Source organism: Ursus arctos, unplaced genomic scaffold (genome assembly GCF_023065955.2).
Source record: "Ursus arctos isolate Adak ecotype North America unplaced genomic scaffold, UrsArc2.0 scaffold_14, whole genome shotgun sequence".
Lineage (NCBI taxonomy): Eukaryota > Metazoa > Chordata > Mammalia > Carnivora > Ursidae > Ursus > Ursus arctos.
In genome coordinates, this window is record NW_026622808.1 from 49616358 (window position 1) to 49641252 (window position 24895).

Here is a 24895-nt window from a genome sequence, read left to right on the forward strand (position 1 = left end):
GAACATATGGTAATAATATACAGCCAGAGCCCTAAATAACTGCTTATCATTTTTAAGTTAAATAAATTGAAGACACTTTAAAATTTTAAATTGAACTGATTTTATTAATGTTAATAAGAATTAAGAAAAGAGAATGTTTAATATTATGAAATTGAAAGGTATGAGTTTTATTTCAATCTTTTCTCGACAACTGAAGGTTTTATTCTCTTGCTAATGGATAGTTTAAAAGAATAATTTCATAATTCCTGAACTTCTAGTTTCAAACGCTCGACAATTTTGCAACCTAAGTCTCCTATATTTTCTAATTTTGTACATTTCTTATTGCTATTAGTCTTGTCATTCCTTGTCAGCCCCTGAATATTAAAAAAAAAAATCCCCCCCCAAAAAGTTCAAGCTGACAAAAAGCTATTACACTGTTTTTTACCACTAAAATATAGAAAATTAATTTTATGAATTTGGTTCGCACTGAAAGAATATTTATTAGTGCTACAAATCAGAGATCCAATGACAGAAATACCGTCGGGAATAAAAAAGAACAAAAATGAGGTCACTTGAATTGCCCTGAAAAGCATTCCAAATTCTTCAACATGGCTTGCTTGTAGTTACACTCCAAAGTTCTAGTGTTTAAAATTCAACTAAAAATTATATGAGAATTTTTATTTGCAAGTAAAGTCAGCTAAATGACTTTCAGTAATAAAATGTATCAAAATATTTCACAAATCCAAAACACGGCCTGGTTAACTTTTAAACAAAATAACACTTGGAAGAAAGCATAGCTGTTTTTTAAAGCTATTCCACACTATTTTCGTGTGTAAAGTTTTGAGAAAAAATAAAAAATAAATTATACAGAACTGCAGAATGCCAAATTTAAATTAACTCCAATAATTTCTCTACATTGTTATGAATATACTATAATATCAAACATTGATTTTTAATGTGCCAAAAAATAAGGCTTTACAAAATGTGAACAATTATTTTTTAAGAGAAAATCACGGTATTATTTTCACTTTTAATTTTATAGGGTAGTAAAACAATACCTCTTCAAAATCACTCAAATGTCACTGATGAACTTTTAAGATGAACAAAATCATTGTAAGTAAAATTTTTCCACTATCCAATCATGCCTATATAACTAACTGAATAGCTAGAGCTTTCACCAGAGAGGTACCAAAATTTGTACAGACTTAACTGCAGAATTTGGGTGAAAGAAATTCTAAGACCACAAATTTTAAAGTTTAAATCATTTGCCCTTTAAACTTCAGACAGTGTCAGTGTGACTTCTACTTTAAAAGAAAAAAAAGTTCAAAATTTAGTAACTGCAGGTTTAATAATTTTTTTTACTAGAACACTTAATGTCCATTTTCATGAAGTAGTAATTAGATATGTTGAAATGTGAAAGATTTCAAAGTTTCAATATGTTAATATCATTCTTTAAATGTCCTTAATATATACAAACACATATAAATTACAGATACAATTAATTATATATTTACAATACAACATATGAACCCTACTCTCCTTCCCTAACCATATTGATAAGAGGAAAAGTAATCTCTGTGCTATTCAAGACCAAAACAAAAACAAAAACAAAAAACAACTGATGCTTTAAAAAATAAATCTTTAAAGAATAGTTTCAAAAATAAAGTTCAAATATTGCACAAAATAATTTAACTGCAAATATTACTATGTACTATAAAACAATTTTTTTCAGTTTTTGAACTCTACAGTAAATTCCACTTTCTAATTCTATAAAAGAATTTATTGGAAGTCTACATTTAGCTATTAAGTGTTTACATTCAGTTTGACAGGAATGTAATTTTCAGAAGTTAACTAAGCCTTTGTCTTAAAAGTTCATCTATTTGAGTCTTGTACATATTTTTTACATCTTCAAGATCTAATCGAAGTTCTTCTGCCTCTTCTGCTTTTTCTCCATACATCTGCAGAATAGTGTTGTATCTTTGATCCAAATCCTACAAAACATGTGTTCATAATTTTTAAAATAACTGTACAAAACATCTTTAATATTATACTTATATTAGAAATGAGTCAAGAGTAAACACATTACAATCTAAATAAAAGTACCTAGTCATCCCTTATAAAAATTAAAATGATATTCCAATCTGATGGAATAAATAGCAATAAAGGAATTATAAAAAAAACAAAAACAAAAAAACCCAAGCCAGATGGCTATCAATTTTATTATATCTCTCCACTAATCTACAACTCTCCCTATATAAAGCTTAATCTGTCTTTTTTCCCCATTCATTAAAACACACGTGATCAAATTTTAATCTCTCTGGTTCATTGTGGTTTAAGTATTACCTGGCATTTACCCCATAAAAAAAGTTGAAAGAAAATACATTCTCATATATGGCTTAACAGTGACTCCTAACACCAAATACACAAATTGTGATGACACATAGAACCATCAATGAACAAAATGCTAATAAGACCATGTAAAAAAGCAGTATTATAAATGAGCCTTGGCCAAATAAAATCCAATTATTTTCCTATTTTGGGGATGACACGATTATGAAAAATACTTTGTGTAATGTGACAAGAAGAAAATTCCTGAAACTTCCTTACTGAAATATTAATACCGTTTTCAAAGAAATCATTAAAACTTATGCATTTTATATAAACTAACAATATGAAATTTAATGTAACTGGATAAAAATTCCTTGGACTCATCCTTTTTTTAAAGAAGTTATTCATTTTAGAGAGAGAGAGAGAGCGTGCATGTGAGTGAGCAGGGGAAGAGGCAGAGGGAGAGAGAGAATCCTGAAACAGACTCCCTGCGAAGTGTGGAGCCTGACCTGGAGCCTGACAAAGGGCTCGATTCTGTGACCCTGAGATCATGACCTGAGCTGAAATCAAGAGTCAGCCGCCCAACCAACTAAGCCACCCAGGTGCCCCCCTGGATTCATCCTTAAACGAAGAACACTTACTCTTAGCTGAGTTCGAAGTCTGGGTATTTCCTTCACTTTCTCTTCGAGGTCATCATTTTGATTTGTTAATTTAACTAGCTCTTCAGCCATTATTGCACGTGTTTTTTCTAGGTTGCCAATTTCTAGCTAAGAAGTATTACCAGAAAGTAATTTAAATAAAAATATATCTTATTACTACTTCTACTAATATAAATATATGCAATATTATTTTTGGAGAAATAGTATGTCAGCATATAGCCATGAGCTAACTCTTTCTTAAGGAAATGGTGGCAAAAACAAGAGTTTCTGCTCTCTTCAGAGGTTACTGTTTACAGGGCTTACTATGAAAGAAAAAGAACTAAAGAAAATTCAATCATCTGTTTGAAATACCCAGCCCTATATTTTTCTCTAGAGAAAGAGCATATATTTCAGTCATTCTAAATTACTACAGAAATTCAGAGAAATAAAAACATACTTTAACACAGCCCCACCTCTGCTGGTCGTATTGATAGGATCTATCATTACTACCCAAGAAGTTAATCCGGGCCCTCAAGTACAGCACCCTGGGCTACATGAAACACGTATGAAGATTATTCTGATCTTATTTTCCAATTCAAAGGCTTGTTCTTTTAGAGTAATATTTCAACTAACTAAAATCATATAATGAGAATAAAAGGAAGATTTACCTCTGAGCATATCAAGTGCAACAATGAAAATAGGTAAAATGTTTTAACATCTTACCACATTCAGTTTTTAAAAAATAAGGTAAAAGATGGGAGGGTGCTGTCTCCCTACTCATGCTGCTTCCTTTCACGTGCAGGATGTTCTAGTTCTAATCTCTCTTATCTCCTTCATTCCTTCCTCACAAGGGGGAGTGACTTATCTAAGTGGTAAATCTGAGAATAATAAAATGACTATTCAGATTAGCGACGTCCCTTTTTTTAATGTTTGGGAAAAGATGCCTGCCAGTTCTCTGCTCCTAGATGCTTGCAAGTCTTAGCTGGCAGGCTACAACACATAGGGAGGCCCACTCCAGCCCCACATTCACTGTGACAGGGTAGATAAGTCACCCTAATTCTGGCAGTCAGTTAGCAGGCTCATCTGTCACTCATCTTTGGCTATTTTCTCCAACTAGTCTTTATCATTAATGTATGTGATATATTTTAAACTTCACATGCCATTATTTCACTTTATTTCTCAATTTGCTCAGAAGTGAAGTGGAGATGTAGGGTGCTACTTACTGGGCCCAAAATTTCATTTACTTCTGTAGCACATTTCATTTTTCCAATACCTGTAAATGAGTAATCTCTCCTTCCCTTAGCTTTAGCTGAGACTGTAGATTTTCAATAATGCTGGATCCTGCTCCCATTCTCACAGCATCATAAAGATTATTTCCATTTGCTGATACAGACATTGGTCCAAATGAGTGATCATGAGACTCATCCTATATTAAACAAACCATATACAGTTATTCAGTTATTATAAACCGAGTTCCATGATTAAGGGTCAAACAAAATGGTTCTGCTAATTCTTGCTTTAAAATGTCTGTGACTTTCTCAAAGGCAGAAAATCTTCTCTACTTCCTCAGGGCAATTAGCACTCCTTCATGAATATACAGATGAATTGCCTATGGAATGGCAAGGTCATGGCTGACAGCCAAAATGCTACCTGCATATTTCCTTTATCATCATTGAGTTTAACAACTAGGCACATGTAAGAAATAAAATATCACCTGAGACAGAAAAGATGTTTGTAGCCCTGCCATATCAACTCCACTTATTGAACTCGAACGGGACATGGTGGGAGTGCTAGAAACAGAAAATGGCTTCCGTTCCTTAAGGAGTTAAAAAAAACATTCAGGTCACATTAAAGACTAAAATGGTAAATAAAAAAAGAAACTTTTCTAGGACAAATGACAACAAAGACTCATTTTCATTTCCTCATGAAATGTTACAGATAGGATTTCTGAAGTCTTATTAAAGGCACAATAGTAATTTAAAATTGTAGACAGACTTGGTCAAATCATCTCAGGACTCATTTATATTAACAATATAATTTATTTTTAATGGAATGAGAATGTTTTTGTTCTAACAAGTATATGAACTAACTTCTTCATATTATTATATATTATATAACATATCACCAATTAAACCTAATTCTTCAGAGTAAGATTACTAATGAGTTTTATAAGCCATCAAGTTTCTGGCTTATTCATTTTATTTTTAATATGTATTTTTAAAATTCTAAATAAATTTAAAAGGTAATTTCCATGTATATACAGGCAGTTTTACTATAACATGCTAACTGCCAGGTATACTCCAATCCTTCAAATACAGAAAACTCACTTTAGAAAAATTACCTTCCTTAACCAGAAATAAAGTGAATAAACCAGTTTTATTCCCAAAGTGCCTAGAGGCCCAATGAAGTGCATTAGTTTCTGTGAAAGACCACAAAATTCATTTAAAAATGGGCAACAGATTCTATCATTCAAATCCTAGATATTACAGATCTCTTTGGATAAACTCAAATTGCTTTGGGCCCATTCTAACAGGATACTGATTATGATACTAGAACTCACCACTCTATTGATTTTAGACATAAGAGGATATTTACAAGGTATAGCTAAAATTACAAACAATGCTTAATCACAACAGCTACTAACTGGTTACACCAAAAACAAAACAAAACCCAAGGTGAATACCTTTTCTTTTATTGCTTCTTGGGTGAAAACGGCTTTCTTCCTTTCTTGTTCAACTTTCATTTTCTCCATTTCTAACTGACTATTCAGTAGTGTCTAGTGGAGAGAGGTACAGTTAGATAACTTCTGTGTTAAATTATCCTTCTAAGTCCATTCCAAAGTCAGGAACATAAAGTATATATTCCTATTTGTTCTACTACTAAAGACCAACTTCCGAAAGTAGTCACATTGCCCACTTCGCCATGGCATCTCATTAGTTGGCTACCATCCCCAACCATTCTCTAGTGGAAGCCCAAAGAGGCAAGTGAACACTGGTAAATACCTTTTCTTTCCTTGTCTCTTCAAGTGTTCTTGCATATTCATCTTTTAGGTTTTCTAATTCAACCTGGTACCTACAAAGATGATAGTACGTGCTACTGAAAACTCACGACTTTATTAACTCTTTAATAGACATTTCTACTATCAGCTTGATTTTCCAAATGTATTTTCCAGATGACAGGGGGTTTATACTCAGAAGCCGAGCTACTACTTTTGTGCATTTTATTACATTGCTGCTCTGAGCTAGGCTTTAATTTAAAAAGACACTTTCTAAAAAGAATTTGAATACCACCATCCTGGAATAGGTTCAGATTCTGCAAAAGCTTATTAGGGAGTCCTATGAATATATTTGTAGAGATACTGGTATTTTACTTCATAAATCATTTTTACTTGGCCATTTATTTTTAAACTAAAATTTCTAAGGAAGAACTCAGGGAGCAAAATCACACTAATCACAGCCTTAATATAATTTCAGATAGATGGATTTTATAGCCTGTAGTTCCAAAGAACCCAGACATTTATTTAGAAAGACTGGAACACTGCTAAGACCCCTGTAAAATCTAAAAATAACTCCAATGAGTGGTCTCCAAACTATTTTGTAGTTACAGATTCCTTTAAAAAACCTGATTAAAGTAATGGATCCTTTCCCTGGAAAATGCAAATACAGAACATGCCACACAATTTCACGAGCCTATGTAAAGTTCGATGAATCCCAAAACCATCCTGCTATAATATCCTATTATCAATGACTCTGACTTTAAACACTGTAACATCTTTTTTTTAAGTGCTTTAAGATGTCTCGAAACTACCAAGAATAACACTCAAGAAACATGCTCACCTATTATTTTCATCCTCAAGTTTTCTTAGCTTATTTTTCTCTGATTCTAACTGGGCCTGAAATCTACTGTTTTCCTGTCTTAAGAGAGAATTCTGTGACTCCATGGAGGACATCTGAATTTTGTTGGCAAGGAGTTCTTCTGTAGCTGCACGTTCTCTTTCAACTGCTGCTGCCAACAAAGTCTGGGATTCACCTGATAGTAGGATAAAAAAGAAAAATCACATATACTTACATCCAAAAAGGCCAAGATATCAAGTATATTCTGACTTCAAACGGTTAATGATTCAAGTAGCCACACTGAAATCTGTAACTGCTTATTGCCTAACGCAGGACTGCCTACATAGACAAAAAAAAAAAAATCTTAACTTCTATCTGCTTTATTATTTTCTTCCTAAAATATTTTAATTTGAACATGGAGGCACATATTAAAAGAGTAATGGGTCAACAAATGCTGTTGGAGCAATTGGATATCTACAGACAAAAAAAAAAAATCAAACTAAATTTACAGCGTATATGAAATCTAACTCAAAATAGATCATAAACTTAAGTGCAAAACAAAAAACTATAAAACTTATAAGAAAAAAACCAAAGGACATAAGAGAAATCTTCAGGATCTAGGGACAGGCAAAGAGTACTTGGTCTGATAAGCAGAGCCATAAAAAGAAAAAGAAAAACTGATAAATTGGACTTATTGCTTTTGTGAACAGGATAAAAAGACAAGCTACAGACCTGGAGGAAAAAAATGCAATTCACATTATCCGGTGTCTAGAATATATAAAGAAGAATTTCCCACCAATGAAAACTCACCAATGAAAATAAAGAGAATCCAATTAGAAAATGGGTGAAAGACATGAAAAGGTGGGTTGCCCGGGTGGCTCAATTGGTTAAGTGTCTGCCTTCGGCTCAGGTCATGATCTCGGGGTCCTGAGATCAAGCCCTGTGTCGGCCTCCTGACTCAGCAAGGGAGCCTGCTTCTTCCCTCCCTCTGCCCCTCCTCCCTGATGCTGTTCTCTCGTTCTCTCAAATAAATAAATAAAATCTTAAAAAAAAAAAAAAAAAAGACATGAAAAGGTATTTCACTGAAGAGGATGTACAAACAGAAAATAAGCACATGAAATGATGTGCAACATTGGTCATTAGGGATATACAAATGAAAATCACAGTAAGATATCACTACATGCCTGTCTGTTTGACTAGAAGAAAAAACAGACACCACACAAAATGCTGGCAAGGTATACTGTCATACCTATAGCGACTCTGGAAAAACAATTTGGCGTTTTCCTGAAGAACTAAGCATACAACTACCCACACAACCCAGCAACTGCACACTTAGGCATTCAGCCAGAGAAATGAAAACATGTTCACACTAAAACCTGGACAAGAATGTTCACAACGGCTTTATCTGTATGGAAAAAAATCTAGAAATAAGCCCAGGTATCATTCATCAGGTAGATGGTTAAAGAAAACGTGGTAAGCACATACCACGGAAACACACTCAGCAATAAAAAGACTAAATCACTGATACACACAATAACTTAATGAACCTCCAGGGAATTATGCTGCAAGAGAAAAAGCGAATCCCAAATTGTCACACAGTATATGATTCTATTTATATAACATTTTGAAATTCCATAATTTTAGATGGAGGACAGATTAGTGGTTGCCAAGATTTGGAACACAAAAGCAGGGCCACGATGGTGACAAAGTGAGGTTCTAAAAGGACAACATGAAGGATCTTTGTGGTGTTGAAACTGTTCAACATCTTGAGTGGGTACATGAACCTACACAAATGTTAAATTGTGCAGAACTTAATACAGACAGACACACACACACACAAATAAGCACCAGTAAAACTGGGGAAATCTGAATAAAACTAGTACATTGTATCAATGTCAATACCCTGGTTGTGACATTACACTACAATTTTTCAGTGTTAACATTTGGGGATATTGGGTAAAGCATGAAAGGATCCACCTGTATTATTTCTCATAACTGCATGTAAATCTACAATTATCTCAATAAAAAATTTCAGTTAAAAAAAGATTAGTGGATAAAACTCTGAGATTTATTCTTTCTCCATCAACGTAGACCTAATACTATCTCTATTTTTCACTTTATATTGTTATGTAATGTATTTGTGCTCCTATTAAAAGCATTATTTGGTATGTGTGTCCCATGGCTTTGCTTATATTCCAGCACAATACCACATATCCCTAAAAGGATGTAAAAACCACAAGAATAACAGCTTCTACTTTTCATTTACTGCTAAAAAAATATTCATTTCAGAAGGTGTCATTTTCAGATGTCTCATTTTCACAGCAAATGGGTCTTAATAACAAATGACAGACCTAAAATTTATACCTATAAATTAAACAATATAAAAAGGTTCATCTAGCTCAGTGATTTTTTAAGCAGATGAATCGTTTTCCAGACATCATCTCACATGGAACCGAAAAATTTAAAAAGATCGAAAAGGAGGCACTACTTTCATTAAAGCAGCCTGAAGGGATATACCAAGCACCTTAATTATAGACCTGCCCTCTCACAATGACAGCTAGTCCTAAAACATCTAAGGGATCCACTGAACACTGTTTGAAAACCTCTAATCTAGTCTACCCCTTATGATTTACAGGGACACCCATTCAGGCCTGCTTTTATCACTGTACCACGGTGTCTCTCAAATTACAATAGTTTTAGGTATAGAAAGGACACATGAATTTTTCATCAAATAGCCATCTTCTGGGATATCTTATATATGTGTGTATGTATATATGTGTGTGTGTATTTGTGTGTGTGTATATATATACACACACATATATACATATGCTATTTATATAGCATATATATATGCATACATATATATATGCTACTTATCTGTGCTTGCATAAACATCTTGGAATAATTATTTTCTTAATAACAGCACATAAGGGCAACCTGAGGCACTTCTATATAGAAGACTCTAAAGACTCCACAGAATCTGTCTAGTAGAGTTTGATCGGGGTCCTCCGTAGACCCATCTCTGCTCCTGGAATTCTAACAAGGACTAGAATCATACCCGATCTCTACCTCTTACATTATTGCAGACAAGCTAGAAAGAGGTCAGATGTAGCAAAAGATATGGAAAAAAATGAGTACAGTGGTCTGTAAATATGAAAGGAAGACATGGAAGTATATGGGACAGTATCTGACACACGGTGTAAGGGAAAACAAATGGTCTGAAAGACTCAATTAGGATATTAGAAAATAAAAGTAAAAAAGGAGAAGAGGTAAAATGCTACGAGTTAGACATAATGTATAACTATCAAATCAAGTGAATTTCAATTTCATACCATTATTCTAATTCTATAAACAAGAGGAAAGGGCTTCTGCACTGAGCTTAAGAACTAAAGCAGTTACCAAGTCTATCAGAAAGATTCTTCTCTAACTTCTCCCACGATGATGTCTGGGTCCCTAGAGTTGCTTGCAAATTTTCTATCTGTCGAAGCAACGGTCTTGTTGTTGATGAAACACTTTGACTCAGCTCTTGGTTTCGATTCTCTGCTTCCTGGAGTCTCTGAATCATGAAATTCTTAAGTCATTACCACTAACAGCAATGAAAACTCTAAAAATACTAGCAAACAAACTTTATGAAAGATTTCTGGAAAATATTATTTCACCAAGATAAAGTTATTTGTTTTTTAATTACATTATTTTCTAATTACATTATTTTCTAATTATTCAATCCTTAAGTTAGAGTTAGAATGCATAACAGTATCTAAATAAGTGCTTCTTTACAAAGCTTTTCTAATATAAAGATAGCTTTTGATTACCTTAAGGTAAAAAAGACTATCATCCAAACCTCCTAGCAGTTGCCTCATCATCCAAATATTTCTAAGTATTTACAAAAACAGAAAGATCAACCTGAGTTGCATTTTCTCTCCCTTTCCCATGCATGTTTACTGACTGAAAATTAATAGAGTAGTGGTATAAAAACTGGCACTGATTATCTGCCCCACAGTAATCAAAGACTGATACTAATAAACTAGCTATAACAAATCAAAAAACAATACTAACACGAAATAAATCTATCATTATAAAATTATTTTCTATAAAACAAAATTAAGACTTTTCATGTTTATTTTTAAGGTGTCCACTCTGGTTTTATTCATATAAGCCACAAAAATACAGCAAATGATAAAGTAAGGTAGTAATCCTCTCAATTCCACGAACATTATCTCCACCATGATTTTTTTTTATTTCCAGGAAAACACACCTTAGATTTGTGTTTAGCAAAACTATGACAGTACCTGCTGGAGTTCACTGATCTCATGGCGTAAATAATCCTCTTTTCTGGCAGCTGCTTGTTCTGCACGTTGCAGTGCCAGCCTAAGGTCTCCAACCTGTATGAGAAGAACCAATACACTACGACAAACAATATCAAAACATTACTTATAATTTCCTAACTACATACTGTGTTGTGCTGACTTACTGTTTATGTATAACACTTACACTATCCAATGTTGTGCTGACTTACTGTTTATGTATAACACTTACACTATCCAATGAGGGGCAGAGGGAGAAGGGGAGAGAATCCCAAGGAGACTCCACACAGAGTGCAAAGCCCGATGTGGGACTCAATCCCACGACCATGAGATCATGACCTTAGCTAAAGCCAAGAGTCAGATGCTTAAGCCACCGAGCCACCCATGTGCCCCTAAAAGGTGATGATTTATAAATGGTAGCCCCATATGCTCTCTGTCTCCCACTCCCTCAATTTTTATTATTATTCTAGAATACTTTTAATTTAAAATATTAAGATTTTATCCAACCCAGTGGTCAGGAACACATGGTGTGATTTACAATAACAAAATACTGGAAACAACCCAAATATCCATCAGTAAAAAATGACTGAATTAACAGTGGTATAATAACCATATATTAACAGTATAAATAGTAACAGTGAAGTATTACAAAACTGTAAAAAGAAATTCTGTAAAAAGCTCTAAGTTCTATTATGGAATGAATGATCACCAGAATATTTAAAGAAAGTAAGCTGTAAGATGGGATAAATATTAAATTATATGTTATGTAAGAACAATGAAGGAAATACAAATAAATATGGGTATAAATGTACTGTGTATATATGTGTGGAAGTATATAAGTAACTGTATAGATTTATATATTTTCTCGCATTTACAAATAGAAACACCAAAAAAATAAACCAAACACTGATAAAATGGTTACTTACAGGCAAAGAAAGGGGATGGGGAGGAGCTAAGTTGGAAGCAACTGCTGTCTAAATATATTGTTATATAGCTCTCACTTTGGAATCATATAAATGTTTTACACATTTGTGTAAAATTAAATCAAAACTGCACTGGGGTTAATGAGGAAAGAATAGTCTTTTCAACAAATGGTACTGGACAGCTGGATATCCATGTGCAAAAAACCTAAATATGAGAGCTAAGACTATAAAATTCTTAGAAGGGAACAGGTGAAAACCTGCAAAACCTTAGATTAAGCATATGACGCCCAAAGCATAGGCAGCAAAAGAAAAAATAAGTAAGTTGGACTTCATCAGAATTTAAAAACTTGTACATCAAAGGACATTATCAAGAAAATGAAAGACAACCAAAAATGGGAAAAAATATTTGCAAATCCTACATCTGATGAGGACCTAATGTGCAGAATAAAGAACTCTCACAATTAAACAATTTTTAAAAAGCCCAATTTAAAAACGGACAAAGGATTTGAGTATTTGAATACATTTCTCCAAAGAAGTTGCAATAAGATATATATGGCCAGGGGCACCTGGGTGGCTCAGTCGGTTAAGTGCCCAACTCTTGATTTCTGCTCAGGTCATGATCTGAGTTGTGGGGTCAAGCCCCACATTGGGCTCCTCACTCAGCAGGGGAGTCTGCTGGAGATTCCCTCTCCCCCTCTCCCTCTGCACCCCCTCAAATAAATCTTAAAAAAAAAAAAAAAAAGATACATACGGCCAGTAAGCACATAAAAAGATGCTCAACATCATTAGTCATTAAGGAAATGTAAACAAGGACACCACAATCAGATACCATTTCACACCCACTAAAAGGGCTATAATGAAAAAAAAAAAAAGGACAATAACAAACAAATACTGGCAAGATGTAGACTGTCATATATTGCAGATGGGAATGTAAAATGGTGCAGTTGCTATGGGAAAGTTTGGCAGGTCCTCAAAAAGTTATATATAGGGTTACCAAACTGATCTGAGAGTGTATGTCTAGAAGAACTTAAAATAAATGTTCACACACAAACTTGCAAATCAATGTTCATAGCAGCATTAATCGTAATAATGAAAAAGTGAAAATAACCCAAATATCTATCAACTGATGATTTTATAAGAAAGAGCCTGACAAATTTCAGTTTTCCTCTTCTATCTGAACTACATGGACCCCCACAGATGTTATGAATAAGCTCAGGACTTATATGGATGTTCCTAAAATTATTAGCAATGCTTAGTATTTATCTGCATATGTGCAGTAACATAGTCTTTCCTTTCATAATGTTCTTAAATAAGCCTGAAAGTCACAAAAAATAAGCAGTACAATGTAAGCATCACTTTAACAACAATTCAAAAAACACACAATTAAGATTGGCACAATCAAGTACTCTTAGAGAAGTGTCCAATAAGATTAGAAAGGAAATTTAACATATGTACCACTACATGAAGTTTGATTCAAGTAACTAATGTATTCTTCAATTTGCAAAAGCACAAAGTTTTTAAAGACTAATGTAACTCATTATCTATTGCTTACTTGAATTGCTAATGTTTCTTGCTGCTGACGGGCTTCTTCTTGGGCCTTCTCTAGTGCTGCAGAAAGTTCTTCTTTAGCTTTTATTTCACGACTTAGAGCAGCTTCCTGTGCTTCACTGTCCTTTGCAGCATTGGCTTTGTGGAGATCAGTAAGTTCTCTTAAAAAATTAGATTGATAATTTCTATTTAAAATAGTTAGTTACACAGCCAAGTTAGAAAAGTTTGCATGTAGACTTCCATAAGACTTACTCAATGAGGGAAAGTTCACCACATAATAAACACTGACTATGGTAACGACTCTCTTTTGAACTTGCTGTGACCAGTTACAAGTTCATATATAGCTAAATTTATAAATATTGTTAGTGATTAGGTAACAGAAAAAGTATTTTTTCATAACCTGATCTGATAATTTTAAATGGGTTGCATATTTGTTAATTTTCTTACTTGTATGCACTATCCAGAGCAGCCTGAATACTTCGGTTCTTTTCTTCAAGCTCATCCATGTCTACCTGAAGTCGGCCAAGATCCTTCTCTTGGCGTTCCACCACAGAATTTAGTTTTTTAATGTTTTCTCTATGTTGTTTCTCAACTTCTTCTTTGCCATCAAGGACCTATATTATAAAAACAGACAAAAGTATTTTTTAGTAACACCATGGTAAATAATTGTATTCCAGGAATCTTAAATGTTACAATAATGAAGAAAAATCTTAACACTCATTTATTAATTGCTTGATAAATTCTTCCCACATGATAATTCCCACCCCAATAGATTATTCTAAATGTCTTATAAACCATGGCCATATAGGAAGTAATAATATATATATTTAGAGAATGGTTAACATTCACCTGTTTTAAATGTTGCAAATCTTCTTCAAGGTCTTTAACTTTTTTGTTCAGCTTTGCAATAGTATTTTCATTTTCTTTGTCTTTAGCTCTTAATTTCTTAATAATGTTAGAATTATGCAGCTGCTGTTTTGAAAGTTTTTCTCCTGGCAATGGAAAATAAATAAATAAATAAATTCAAACAATGATTCCTTAAGAATCTGGATAGAATGTTTAACCAGTGACATAAACAATAGAATATTTTTAAAGTCACAAAATTATAACCACAGATGTTAAACTGATTTGGATAAGAACCATCAATGAATTCTAAAATTACTAGGTGGAAGGATGGTAGGTAATAGGATATTTACACCTTAAAAAACCATTCCCACATATTACTTATGGCTTATAAAGAGAAAAATGTGCTTTTACAATGGAGAAATTTGGCTGTTATCACCTTAACCAAACATTCAGTTTTGGTATCACCAATTGTGGTATATTATGCATCCACTAATGTAATGGAGAGGTGGGTACACAGTATCAGCAATGGTATTTCTTACTAGAAATTTTATCTGAATCTAATCATGAAGAAAGGGATAAATTTCTAAACATGGGGAATATGTAGGAAAACTGGCCTGGACTCTACAAAGTCTTCAATGTCCTTAAGAGAGAGCTATCCTAGATTGGTGGAAGACTAAAAGGACATAATGGTCAAATGCAACATACAAACTTTGACTAGATCTTGGGACAGGACAAATGACAAGGTATAAAAGTCATTTTTAGAGACAATGGAGATAAATAATGAAATATATGCTGGAGTACACTTCTGAATTAATACTGATTTTCTTAGGTTTGATTATGATGTGCTTGTGAAGCAAAATGCACTTAATATTGGGAGTTGGAGACTCATGAATTTAGGCGTGAACTACAGATTCGCTGCAATATCTATCAAAATTCCAGTGACATATTTCACAAAAAATTTTAAAAATCCTAAAATTCATGTGGAACCACAGAAGACCTCAAACAGCCAAAGCAATCCTGAGCAAGAACAAAACTGAAAGTATCACATTTTCTAATTTTAAAACATATTATAAAGCTACAGTAATCCAAACAGTATGGTACTGGCATAAAAACATACAGACCAGTGGAACAAAATACAGAGCCTAGAAAATCCACACAAAATTTAGAAATAAATTTACAGCCAACTAATCTTTAACAAAGATGCCAAGAACACATAATGGGGAAAGGACAGTCTCATCAATAAATAGTACTGGGAAAACTGGATAATCATATGCAAAATGAAACTGGACCCTACCACACACCAAATACAAAAGTCAACTCAATATAGATTAAAGACTTAACATACCTGAAATTGTAAAATTACTAGGAGAAAACAGGGAAAAAACCTTCTGACACTGGTCTTGGCAATTATTTTTGGGGGGGTATGATCCCAAAAGCATAAGCTACAAAAGCAAAAACAGACAATTGGGATTGCATCAAACTAAAAAAATACTGCACAGCAAAGGAAACAATCAATAGACTGAAGAGATAATCTGCTAGAGTGGAGGAAAATATTTGCAAGCCATACTTCTGATATGGGATTAATAGCCAAAATATACAAAGAACTCACACAACTCAACAGCAAAAAACAAATTAGCCAATTAAGAAATGGGCAAAATACATGAATAGACTTTTCTCAAAAGAAGATATGTGAATGGCCAACATGTATATGAAAAGGTGCTCAACATCACTAATCATCAGGGAAATGCAAATCAAAACTATAATGAGGTATCACCTCACACCTGTTAGGATACCTATTATCAACAAGACAAACGGTAAGAATTGGCAAGAATGTGGAGAAAAAGGAACCTTGGTATATTATTGGCAGGAATACAAATTGGTACAGACACTATGGAAAACAACCTGGAGATCACTCAAAAAATTAAAAATAGAACTACTATATGATGCAACAATCCCACTTCTAGGTATATATCAAAGGAACTAAAATCAGTATCTCAGCGATATGTGCACTCCGCATCCTTATTCACAATAGCCAAATTATGGAAACAACCTAAGTGTCCATCAATGGATAAATGGATAAGAAAAAATGTGTTGTGCACAGAAATACAAAGAATTATAAGAGAATACTATGAAGATTATACATGCCGACAAACTGGACAACCTAGGAAAAAAAATGGATAAATTCCTAGAAACATAAAATCTCCCAAAACTGAATCAGAAAGAAAAAGAAAATTTGAACAGGCCAATTGCTACTAACAAAACTGAATTGGTAATCAAAAGACTCCTCTCAAAAGACCTCTCTCAAAAGACCCCTCTCAAAAGACCAGGAGGTCTTCACAGGTGAATTCTACCATTTAAAGAAGAATTAATACCTATTCTTCAAATTTATTCTACAAGGCCAGCATTATCCTGATACCACAACCAAAGCCACACACACAAAACTAAACTATAGGCCAATATCCCTAATGAACAGAGATGTAAAAATCCTCAACAAAATATTGAGCAAATTGAATTCAACAATACATTAAAAGAACCATACCATATGATTTCACTCATATGCAGAATATAAAACACAAAACAAAAACACAAACAAGCAAACAGGAAATACTCAAAAAGAGAACAAAAAAGGTGGTTGCCAATGGGGAAGTCGGGGTGGAGGACTGAAATAGCTGAAAGAGATTAAGAGATACAAACTTCCAGTTATAAAATAAGTCAGAGAAATAAAAATTACAGTATAGTCAATATAGTCAATATTGTAGTAATGTTACATAGTGACAGATGGTGACTATATTTATGGTGAGCATGGAGTCATGTACAGAATTACTGAATCACTATTTTGTACACCTGAAAATAATATAACATTGTATATAATTATACTTGAATAAAAAATTATATTATATATGCAAATGTGTAACTTTTTTTGCTATCTAAAATTTTGAATATTTTCCAAATTCATTAAATATTCTAAAAAAAAAAAGTGGCATGTGTGTATAAAAAGTAGTATTATTTGGCCTTGAAAGAGAAGAAAACCCTTCCATTTGTGATAATGTGGGTGAAACCGGTGGCTGAAATAAGCCAGACTCAGACACTACATGATCTTACTTATATGTGGAATATAAAAAAATTGAACTCATAAAAGCATAGAATAGAATGCTGGTTACCAGGGATGGGGGGAAATGTGGAGATACTGGTCAAAGGGTACTAAGTTTCAGTTATGCAGGTGAATAAGTTCTACAGATCTAATGTACAAAATGACTACAGTTAATAATACTATATTATACACTTGAAATTTGCTAAGAGAATTGATCATAGATGCTCTCATCACATAAAAAGATGTTAACTACATGAGGTGACTGATAATATTAATTAGCTTGACTGTGGTAATCATTTCACAATGTGTATGTGTATCAAAAAATATATACAATTTTTATTACTCAATTATATCTCAATGAAGCTGAAAAAAAAGAATTTAGGAGTGGAATGTTATATCTGTCACCTACATTCAAACAGTTTGGCAAAAGGGAAGTGCATGTGTGTGCAGAAAGATATTAAGCAGGTGTGCCTAGATGTTAATAATCGAAGTGAGGTAATAAAGTAATCAGCTATTCATTGTAGTGTACTTTCAGCTGTCAGTGTTTCAGATTTTCAGCTGTGAATATAAAAATATTTCTGGGGGAGAGGCACTTGGGTGGCTCAGTCAGTTAAGCATCTGCCTTCGGCTCAGGTCATGATTTCAGGGTCCTGGGATGGAGCCCCACATCAGGCTCCCTGCTCAGTGGGGAGTCGGCTTCTCTCTCCTTCTGCTCCTCCTCCCCCCCAACTTGTGTGCTCACTCTCTCTCAAATAAATCAATAAAATCTTTTAAAAAAATACTTCTGGGGGATACAGAAGCAATAAGTAAATAATCCCATATGAAACCATTCTATTTTCAGTATAAAGAAGTTCATTAAGCAAAACAGAACATCAACCCACCTCCTACCTAAATTAATAAATACCAAAATCGTGACACTTGATATAAATACTTTAAATAATTTTTTTAGGGGCGTCTGGGTAGCACAGCTGTTAAGCGTCTGCCTTCGGCTCAGGGCGTGATCCCGGCGTTATGGGATCGAGCCCCACATCGGGCTCCTCCGCTATGAGCCTGCTTCTTCCTCTCCCACTCCCCCTGCTTCTGTTCCCTCTCTCGCTGGCTGTCTCTATGTCTGTCGAATAAATAAAATCTTAAAAAAAAAAAAAAAACAAACTTTAAATAATTTTTTAAAATTATGAAACCATGCACACAGCCTTCTCCTTAGTCTCTAGTGTTGTAACACAGGCAGTTCATGATCTCAACAGGTCTTGAGATAATGATTATGTGTTTTATCAATTCTCCCTTCATTCTTCTATTGCAGTGCTTAGACTGTACTTTATAATATCCGTGTACTTATAATTCCCTCTCATTAAATTGTAAGTTCCTAAATACAGGGAGTGTGTCATATGTATTACTGTGTCAAACATAATATGACACACTGTTAAATATTAGCTGAATAAAGGAATGAAAAAGAAAAACTGGGTAAAACTAACTTTTTCAAATACAGGAATTGTTTCCAATTCTTTTCAAACACTTACTCTGGAAATTCTCTTTAGTTCAATGATTTGAAATGTTCATCCCACCACTATTTGTAATATTAACATTTTAGAAATAAATGTACAACATTGGGAAAACAGTAAAATAAATTATGGTATATATAGCCATATAATGGACTTCAATACAGCCACTAATAATGCTAGCAAAGCATTTAATAGCATAGGGAAATGTAAAAGAATTATGAAAATGTAAAAGATTACAAATTAAATATGTGACCTTAATTATGCTTAACAATGTATTAAAAATGCATTAAAAAAGAGCTAGAAGAAATTGATAGTTCCTTATAAAACTGGATTATGATCTTTTTTTCTTCCTACACCTCCTAAAACTTCAAAAATTTCTGCAAGTAGCAAGTGTTATTCTTAGAACTAGAAAAAAGAAATTAAGAGGAAAAGAAAAATTCATTTAATCACCTTTTCCAAAACCTCCTTCTTTCCTATGATAATACATAAAGAAATTAATCTGGCGTCTATTTACAATAATTTATCTCATGAAGGATATTTAATTTCTATAACCTTACTAATTTTAAATCTTTTCATAGAGTGCTAAATAACTGAAAAATTAAAACAAGAATATAATGAAAAGTTCACTATCAAATGACCAAACAATATGATAATACCACATAGTACCCAAGTTAGAGATTCAGATACTATATAAATTCCAGGATTATAGCCTTCAAATATATTGGGTAACATGACAGGCTCTAAAACCTGCTAAAAGCTTTTTCTGAAAGCACAAACACTTATTTTTCAGCAAGTTATTATTTTTTTAACCTCCCTAAAAACAAAAGGCTACATACATGCATCTCTGCCTCTATATATATTGCTCCCCATTCTTCCATTAATTGTCACCTACCATTTCTGAGGTTTAAGCACAAATCTTTCTTGCTTCCAATTATTTTTTATTGGGAAGTAGCAGCTAATCATGCAGCAAGCATTTCTCCTGTTCTTACAGTATTTTTCATAGTTAACTAAACACTTTACTCACCTTCTTCCATTAACCCTCGGATCTGCTCATCTTTCTCTTTCAAAAGGTCTGAAGTCTCACTACTATTTAATCTAGTAGCAAGTTCTTCCTTTATACTTTTAATTTCCTAATCAAAAAAAAAAAAAAAAAAAGGAACGCGAATACCATAAAAAATTACTTTCATTCTGGGCATATTTTTCAATTTTTTCCATATTCAAAGAAGTCATCAATAATGAAATTCTCAAAAAAGATCTGTAAGTTTTATTCTGTTAAACTGAGTTTATTAGCTCAGTTAATTAAGTAAACAGCTTTGAAACAACATAGAAAACCTCAACTCAGATAGAAACAGGTTTTAATATGGAAATGCAAATGAGAATAAGTTAACTTTCAATACCTTTCTTGAGTATCTCTATACACATATTTTCAGGTTAAACATTGTATTTGGAACAACATATATCTCCATTTTTCACAGTATTTCTTTTCCTCATCTAAAACTTGCACTTGCTAGTGCATTGTGAAATAAGGGAAAACATAATTATATAAGGTTCAATCTACCTTAATAAAACAGAGATTCAGCACAAACATGTCAAGACAGTTTATCTCTTAAAACTACAATGGAGATGTGAAAAGTGTTCTATGATTTAGAATTAGGTTTTAAGCAATGATCTGAAACCAAACAACAGCTAAAAACAACTACCATTAGGTATTTAAACCATGCTTTGTATCTATTATCATTTTATCCTCACAACAATCCTGTGAGGGAGTTACTTTATCCAACTACACAAATAAGAAAACGAAGACACCACAAGATTGAATAAACTTTGAAGGTCAGAGAGCTATTAAGCGGTAAAGTTTAACTTAAAACCAAGTTTATGAGTCCACAAAGTCCATACTCTGAACCATCCACAACACTGCTGTGTATTTTCCAGCTGTCAAAATTGGATTCATCCATCAAGGCCCAATAAGATTATCCTGCCTTCCATGAAACTTTCCTCAACCCCCTGGTCAGAATTCATTCTCTGTGATACCATTCCAAACTTCTTATTCATCTTCATCTGTAATTTATTTCATTCTGCCTAGTACTACGTAGTTGTTGACACGATCTGTTTTCCATCATTAGAAAATCAAACTCTTCACTTAAGGTACTTCAATTTACCTTAAATTTCCTATGGATCCTAAGTAGGAGGTTCATATATAGCAGTACACAAAAAACGTGTTAAAAAATTAGGGCCCAAGCTTTCCCCACCTATAGTCAATGGTTTAGGTCTATTTTAGACCTACAATTCAAAGTGCATTACAGAAAACAAGCATTACTTAAAATCTAATTTCTCAATTAGACTGGTCCAGATAGAATACAGTACGGACAAGAAGAGGTAAACTGGTTAGGTAGTCTCAGGTTATTGTCGGTATCTGAAATGAGCTAGCGAATTAAAGCAACCTAAGCAAAAGGAAGTCTATGACTTATTTCTCTTCTGTAAGAGCATACAAAGAAAATATATAAATATTAACACTGGTCAAGAAGGAAAGCAACTTAACTGAGAAGGGCAAATGATGAGAAACATTATTACTAATAGTTGGGATAGAAGAAATAATTACTGGGGCGCCTGGGTGGCACAGCGGTTAAGCGTCTGCCTTCGGCTCAGGGCGTGATCCCGGCGTTATGGGATCGAGCCCCACATCAGGCTCCTCCACTAGGAGCCTGCTTCTTCCTCTCCCACTCCCCCTGCTTGTGTTCCCTCTCTCGCTGGCTGTCTCTATCTCTGTCGAATACATAAATAAAATCTTTAAAAAAAAAACAAAAAAGAAGAAATAATTACTAACTTTAGCTGGTTACCAATTTCTGAAAATAAAACTGCTAGAAATTTTAAGAATTAGAACAATGGTTCCCAACCAGGAGTGACTGTGTTCTCAAGAGGACTCTGCCAACATTTTCAATTACCTTAACTCAAGGAAGGGGGTGATGGATGTGCAATGGGAGATGGGGAGGTGAGGGTGACATTGGTGTCTTGCAGGTAGGGGCCTGGATGCTGGTAAACACCCTACAATGCACAGAAAAGTCCCATGCAACATAAAATTATCCAGCCCAAAATGTGAATAGTGTTGAGGAAAATCCTATATTAGAATAAATCAATATTATGCCTCATAAGAGTCACTAACCCTTACAATTTTTTTATTTTAAAATTACTTTGACTTGAAGAAGTACATATAATATGTTTGAAATGGTCAGACAGTAACAAATGAGAGTAATGATTTTTTAAAAAAATTTACACAGTGCCTTTTAGATTTAATTATTTATTTTGATGAAACTATCATTTACAAAAATTATTCTAATGATCCTCGCTATGTATCTTGCAAGGACTTATAGATAAATTACATAAATACTGGCTTAGATTCTTTAAAAGTATCAAAAATCTGTAAGTCTAAAGATATTAAAAAATCTACAAATTTAAGTGTTAATATATAGATGGCATCCCTTTATTTTTACTTCTCTTTTTTCCATACCAAAATATTATGAATGCATCCCTCAAAAATCTGTGTCTGTATAGAATTTAATTAATATTATTTTTAACTTTCATTACCTTTTTAGCAGCATCTCTCTCTTTGCAGGCTAGCTGAACTTTCTTTTCTGCTTCTGCAATTCTTTGAGTAAATTCATCTTTCAAGGAAGAAATGCTGCTGCTTTCTTCTTTCACTCTAAACATTTCACTAAATTAAAAACAACAGAGACAGAGATACTTGTTTACATATTCTTAAGGTAACAAGATGAGTGCAGTTTGCAAAAAGGAAAATAACATTGTCTTCAACAGATACCTTACTAAAACAGGTTAGTTTTCGGCCTGTTAACTTTTAAGAGAAAAATAACCTGCTTAATTTATTTTAAAACACCTAAACAAAAACTCATTAGAAAACGAAAATGTCACCAATATTTGAGATGTGTAAAAATAAGATAAAGGTAAACAAAATTATTCATTTTTGAATCTGTTACATTTTACTCATCACCTCCAAAGCAAACAAATATTCAGTGTTTTTTTTTTAATATCATAGTTTTCTTTGAATACACGTTTTAAATCTCTAATACTAAAAGGGAAACTGGTTTTTTGTTTTGTTTTTGCAAAATACCTCTCTTCAATGCCAAAGGTAATATGGTAAAGATAATTTGAGGAGAAAAGAAATCTCTATGGTGAGAACTGAAAAACTATTTCATTTTCTTTCTTTTTTTTTTTTTTTTTTTAAGATTTTATTTATTTGTCAAAGACAGAGAGAGAGAACAAGCATGGAGAGCGGCAGGCAGAAGGAGAAGCAGGCTCCCAAGTGAGTAAGAAGCCCAGTCTGGGACTTGATCCCAGAACCCTGGAATCATAACCTGAGCCAAGGCAGATACCTGCTGAGCCACCCAGACGTCCCACTATTCCATTTTCAATAATTATACACAAGTTAAATTTTAAACATTTTAGTTTAAAAAACATTCTTAAATAATAACCAAGTATTTGGGCCTCTACAAAACATTTAAAATTATTCACATTTGTAAAATACTTACTCTTTCAGATTATCATAGGCTTCTTCTAGAAGTGCTTTTTCTTTACTAAGAGATAATAACTGCGCCTCCCTTTTATCCAGTTTCTCATTCAGAAATTCAACTGTCTGAATAAAGAGAATACACAAAACTCAAACACTTAATCTTAGAAAAACATTTCTACATGCAGGTGATGAGTTGTAAAGGTAACCGAATCACTATAATAAATAAAACAGCATTATCTCATAAAAAGAATGAAGAACAATATTGAGAACATAGTGGATTCAGAACAAGAACTCATACATACCTGGTAGGAGAGTATAAATTATTACAGTCACATACCTGGTAAGAGTATAAATTAAGTAAACCACTTTGGAAAACAATTAGACAACATCTAGTTGAAGATCTACACACCCTTTAATATAGAAAATTCTTTTAGATATACTTTAGAAAATTCTTGCATAAATATACAAGAATATTTACAAGTTTGTTACAGCAAAAATCTAGGAAAGGTGTGCACATCCCCCAAAAGAGGAAGGGAGCTAGAGAAAATAAAAAAAGATCAAAGAGGGGCTTTAAAGCCTCTAGTAATATTCTGTATCTTAGCTGGGTAGTGGATATACAAATGTCTGTTATTCCATTTTATTCTTTAATCCAAATACATAACGTATAATTTTTTTAATATGATACTTTGCATTTACAAAATAAAAGCAATTTTAGAAAATCCATAGGCATGTAACTTTAAAATCTCCAGAATATACCAACATAAAGCTAAACAAAAAGGAATGGTTAGAATATCTTACTCCATAGGTCTTGTTGAAGTAGTGATAAACTTGTATATGAGGGGAGGAATGATGCTTTTAATGCACTAAAAAAAATAGTCTTACCTGATTGAGGTCTAGGTTAATTTAGAAATCACTTACCTTCTGAAAGTAACTCAAAAATATCTTGCTGATACTAAATAGTGTTGGTTTCAGGAATTCAAACTGCTATTATAGCTAGAGCAGGGCATTTCGTTTGTGAACAATATTTAACCTAGGTAACAGAATCTGGCACACTTTTTTTAGATTAAATAATTCAATACATGGCACTTACAGGACATTTCTTCAAGACATCCTATATCTCAGAGGAGTCTATTAAAGATGCCAAATCCAACTCAATTTCTATATCTAAAAATCATAGGAAAAACCAAAACTGTGACTTCATGTTAAAGAATTTACACCACTTTCCTTTTATATGTATTAGGTAGAAGCAATTTATCATTCCTAAGCAATACCATTGTTCCTCGGACATTTCCCATTCTTATTCATGTAAGATAGCTATCAGGGAAACATCAAAATAACATAAAAGAGAAAACAATTAATAACAACAGAAATACATCAATAATTA

General features: G+C 33.1%; 1 protein-coding gene across 1 annotated transcript in view; it reads right to left on the bottom strand.

Moving 5' to 3' along the window:
- Positions 1 to 83: 83 nt before the first annotated feature.
- TMF1 (TATA element modulatory factor 1) overlaps positions 84 to 24895 on the bottom strand; it is a 30487-nt gene continuing 5675 nt past the window's right edge. The window contains exons 3-17 of the mRNA XM_026501206.4: positions 23531 to 23634; positions 22572 to 22698; positions 20014 to 20119; positions 14403 to 14545; positions 14001 to 14167; positions 13558 to 13714; positions 11068 to 11160; positions 10178 to 10334; positions 6782 to 6974; positions 5948 to 6017; positions 5629 to 5721; positions 4660 to 4761; positions 4219 to 4371; positions 2949 to 3074; positions 84 to 1970 (exon numbers count right to left, since the gene is read on the bottom strand). Coding sequence (XP_026356991.2) covers positions 1827 to 1970; positions 2949 to 3074; positions 4219 to 4371; positions 4660 to 4761; positions 5629 to 5721; positions 5948 to 6017; positions 6782 to 6974; positions 10178 to 10334; positions 11068 to 11160; positions 13558 to 13714; positions 14001 to 14167; positions 14403 to 14545; positions 20014 to 20119; positions 22572 to 22698; positions 23531 to 23634 — 1935 coding nt within the window. The 3' untranslated portion in view covers positions 84 to 1826. The remainder of the gene's footprint in view (positions 1971 to 2948; positions 3075 to 4218; positions 4372 to 4659; positions 4762 to 5628; positions 5722 to 5947; positions 6018 to 6781; positions 6975 to 10177; positions 10335 to 11067; positions 11161 to 13557; positions 13715 to 14000; positions 14168 to 14402; positions 14546 to 20013; positions 20120 to 22571; positions 22699 to 23530; positions 23635 to 24895) is intronic.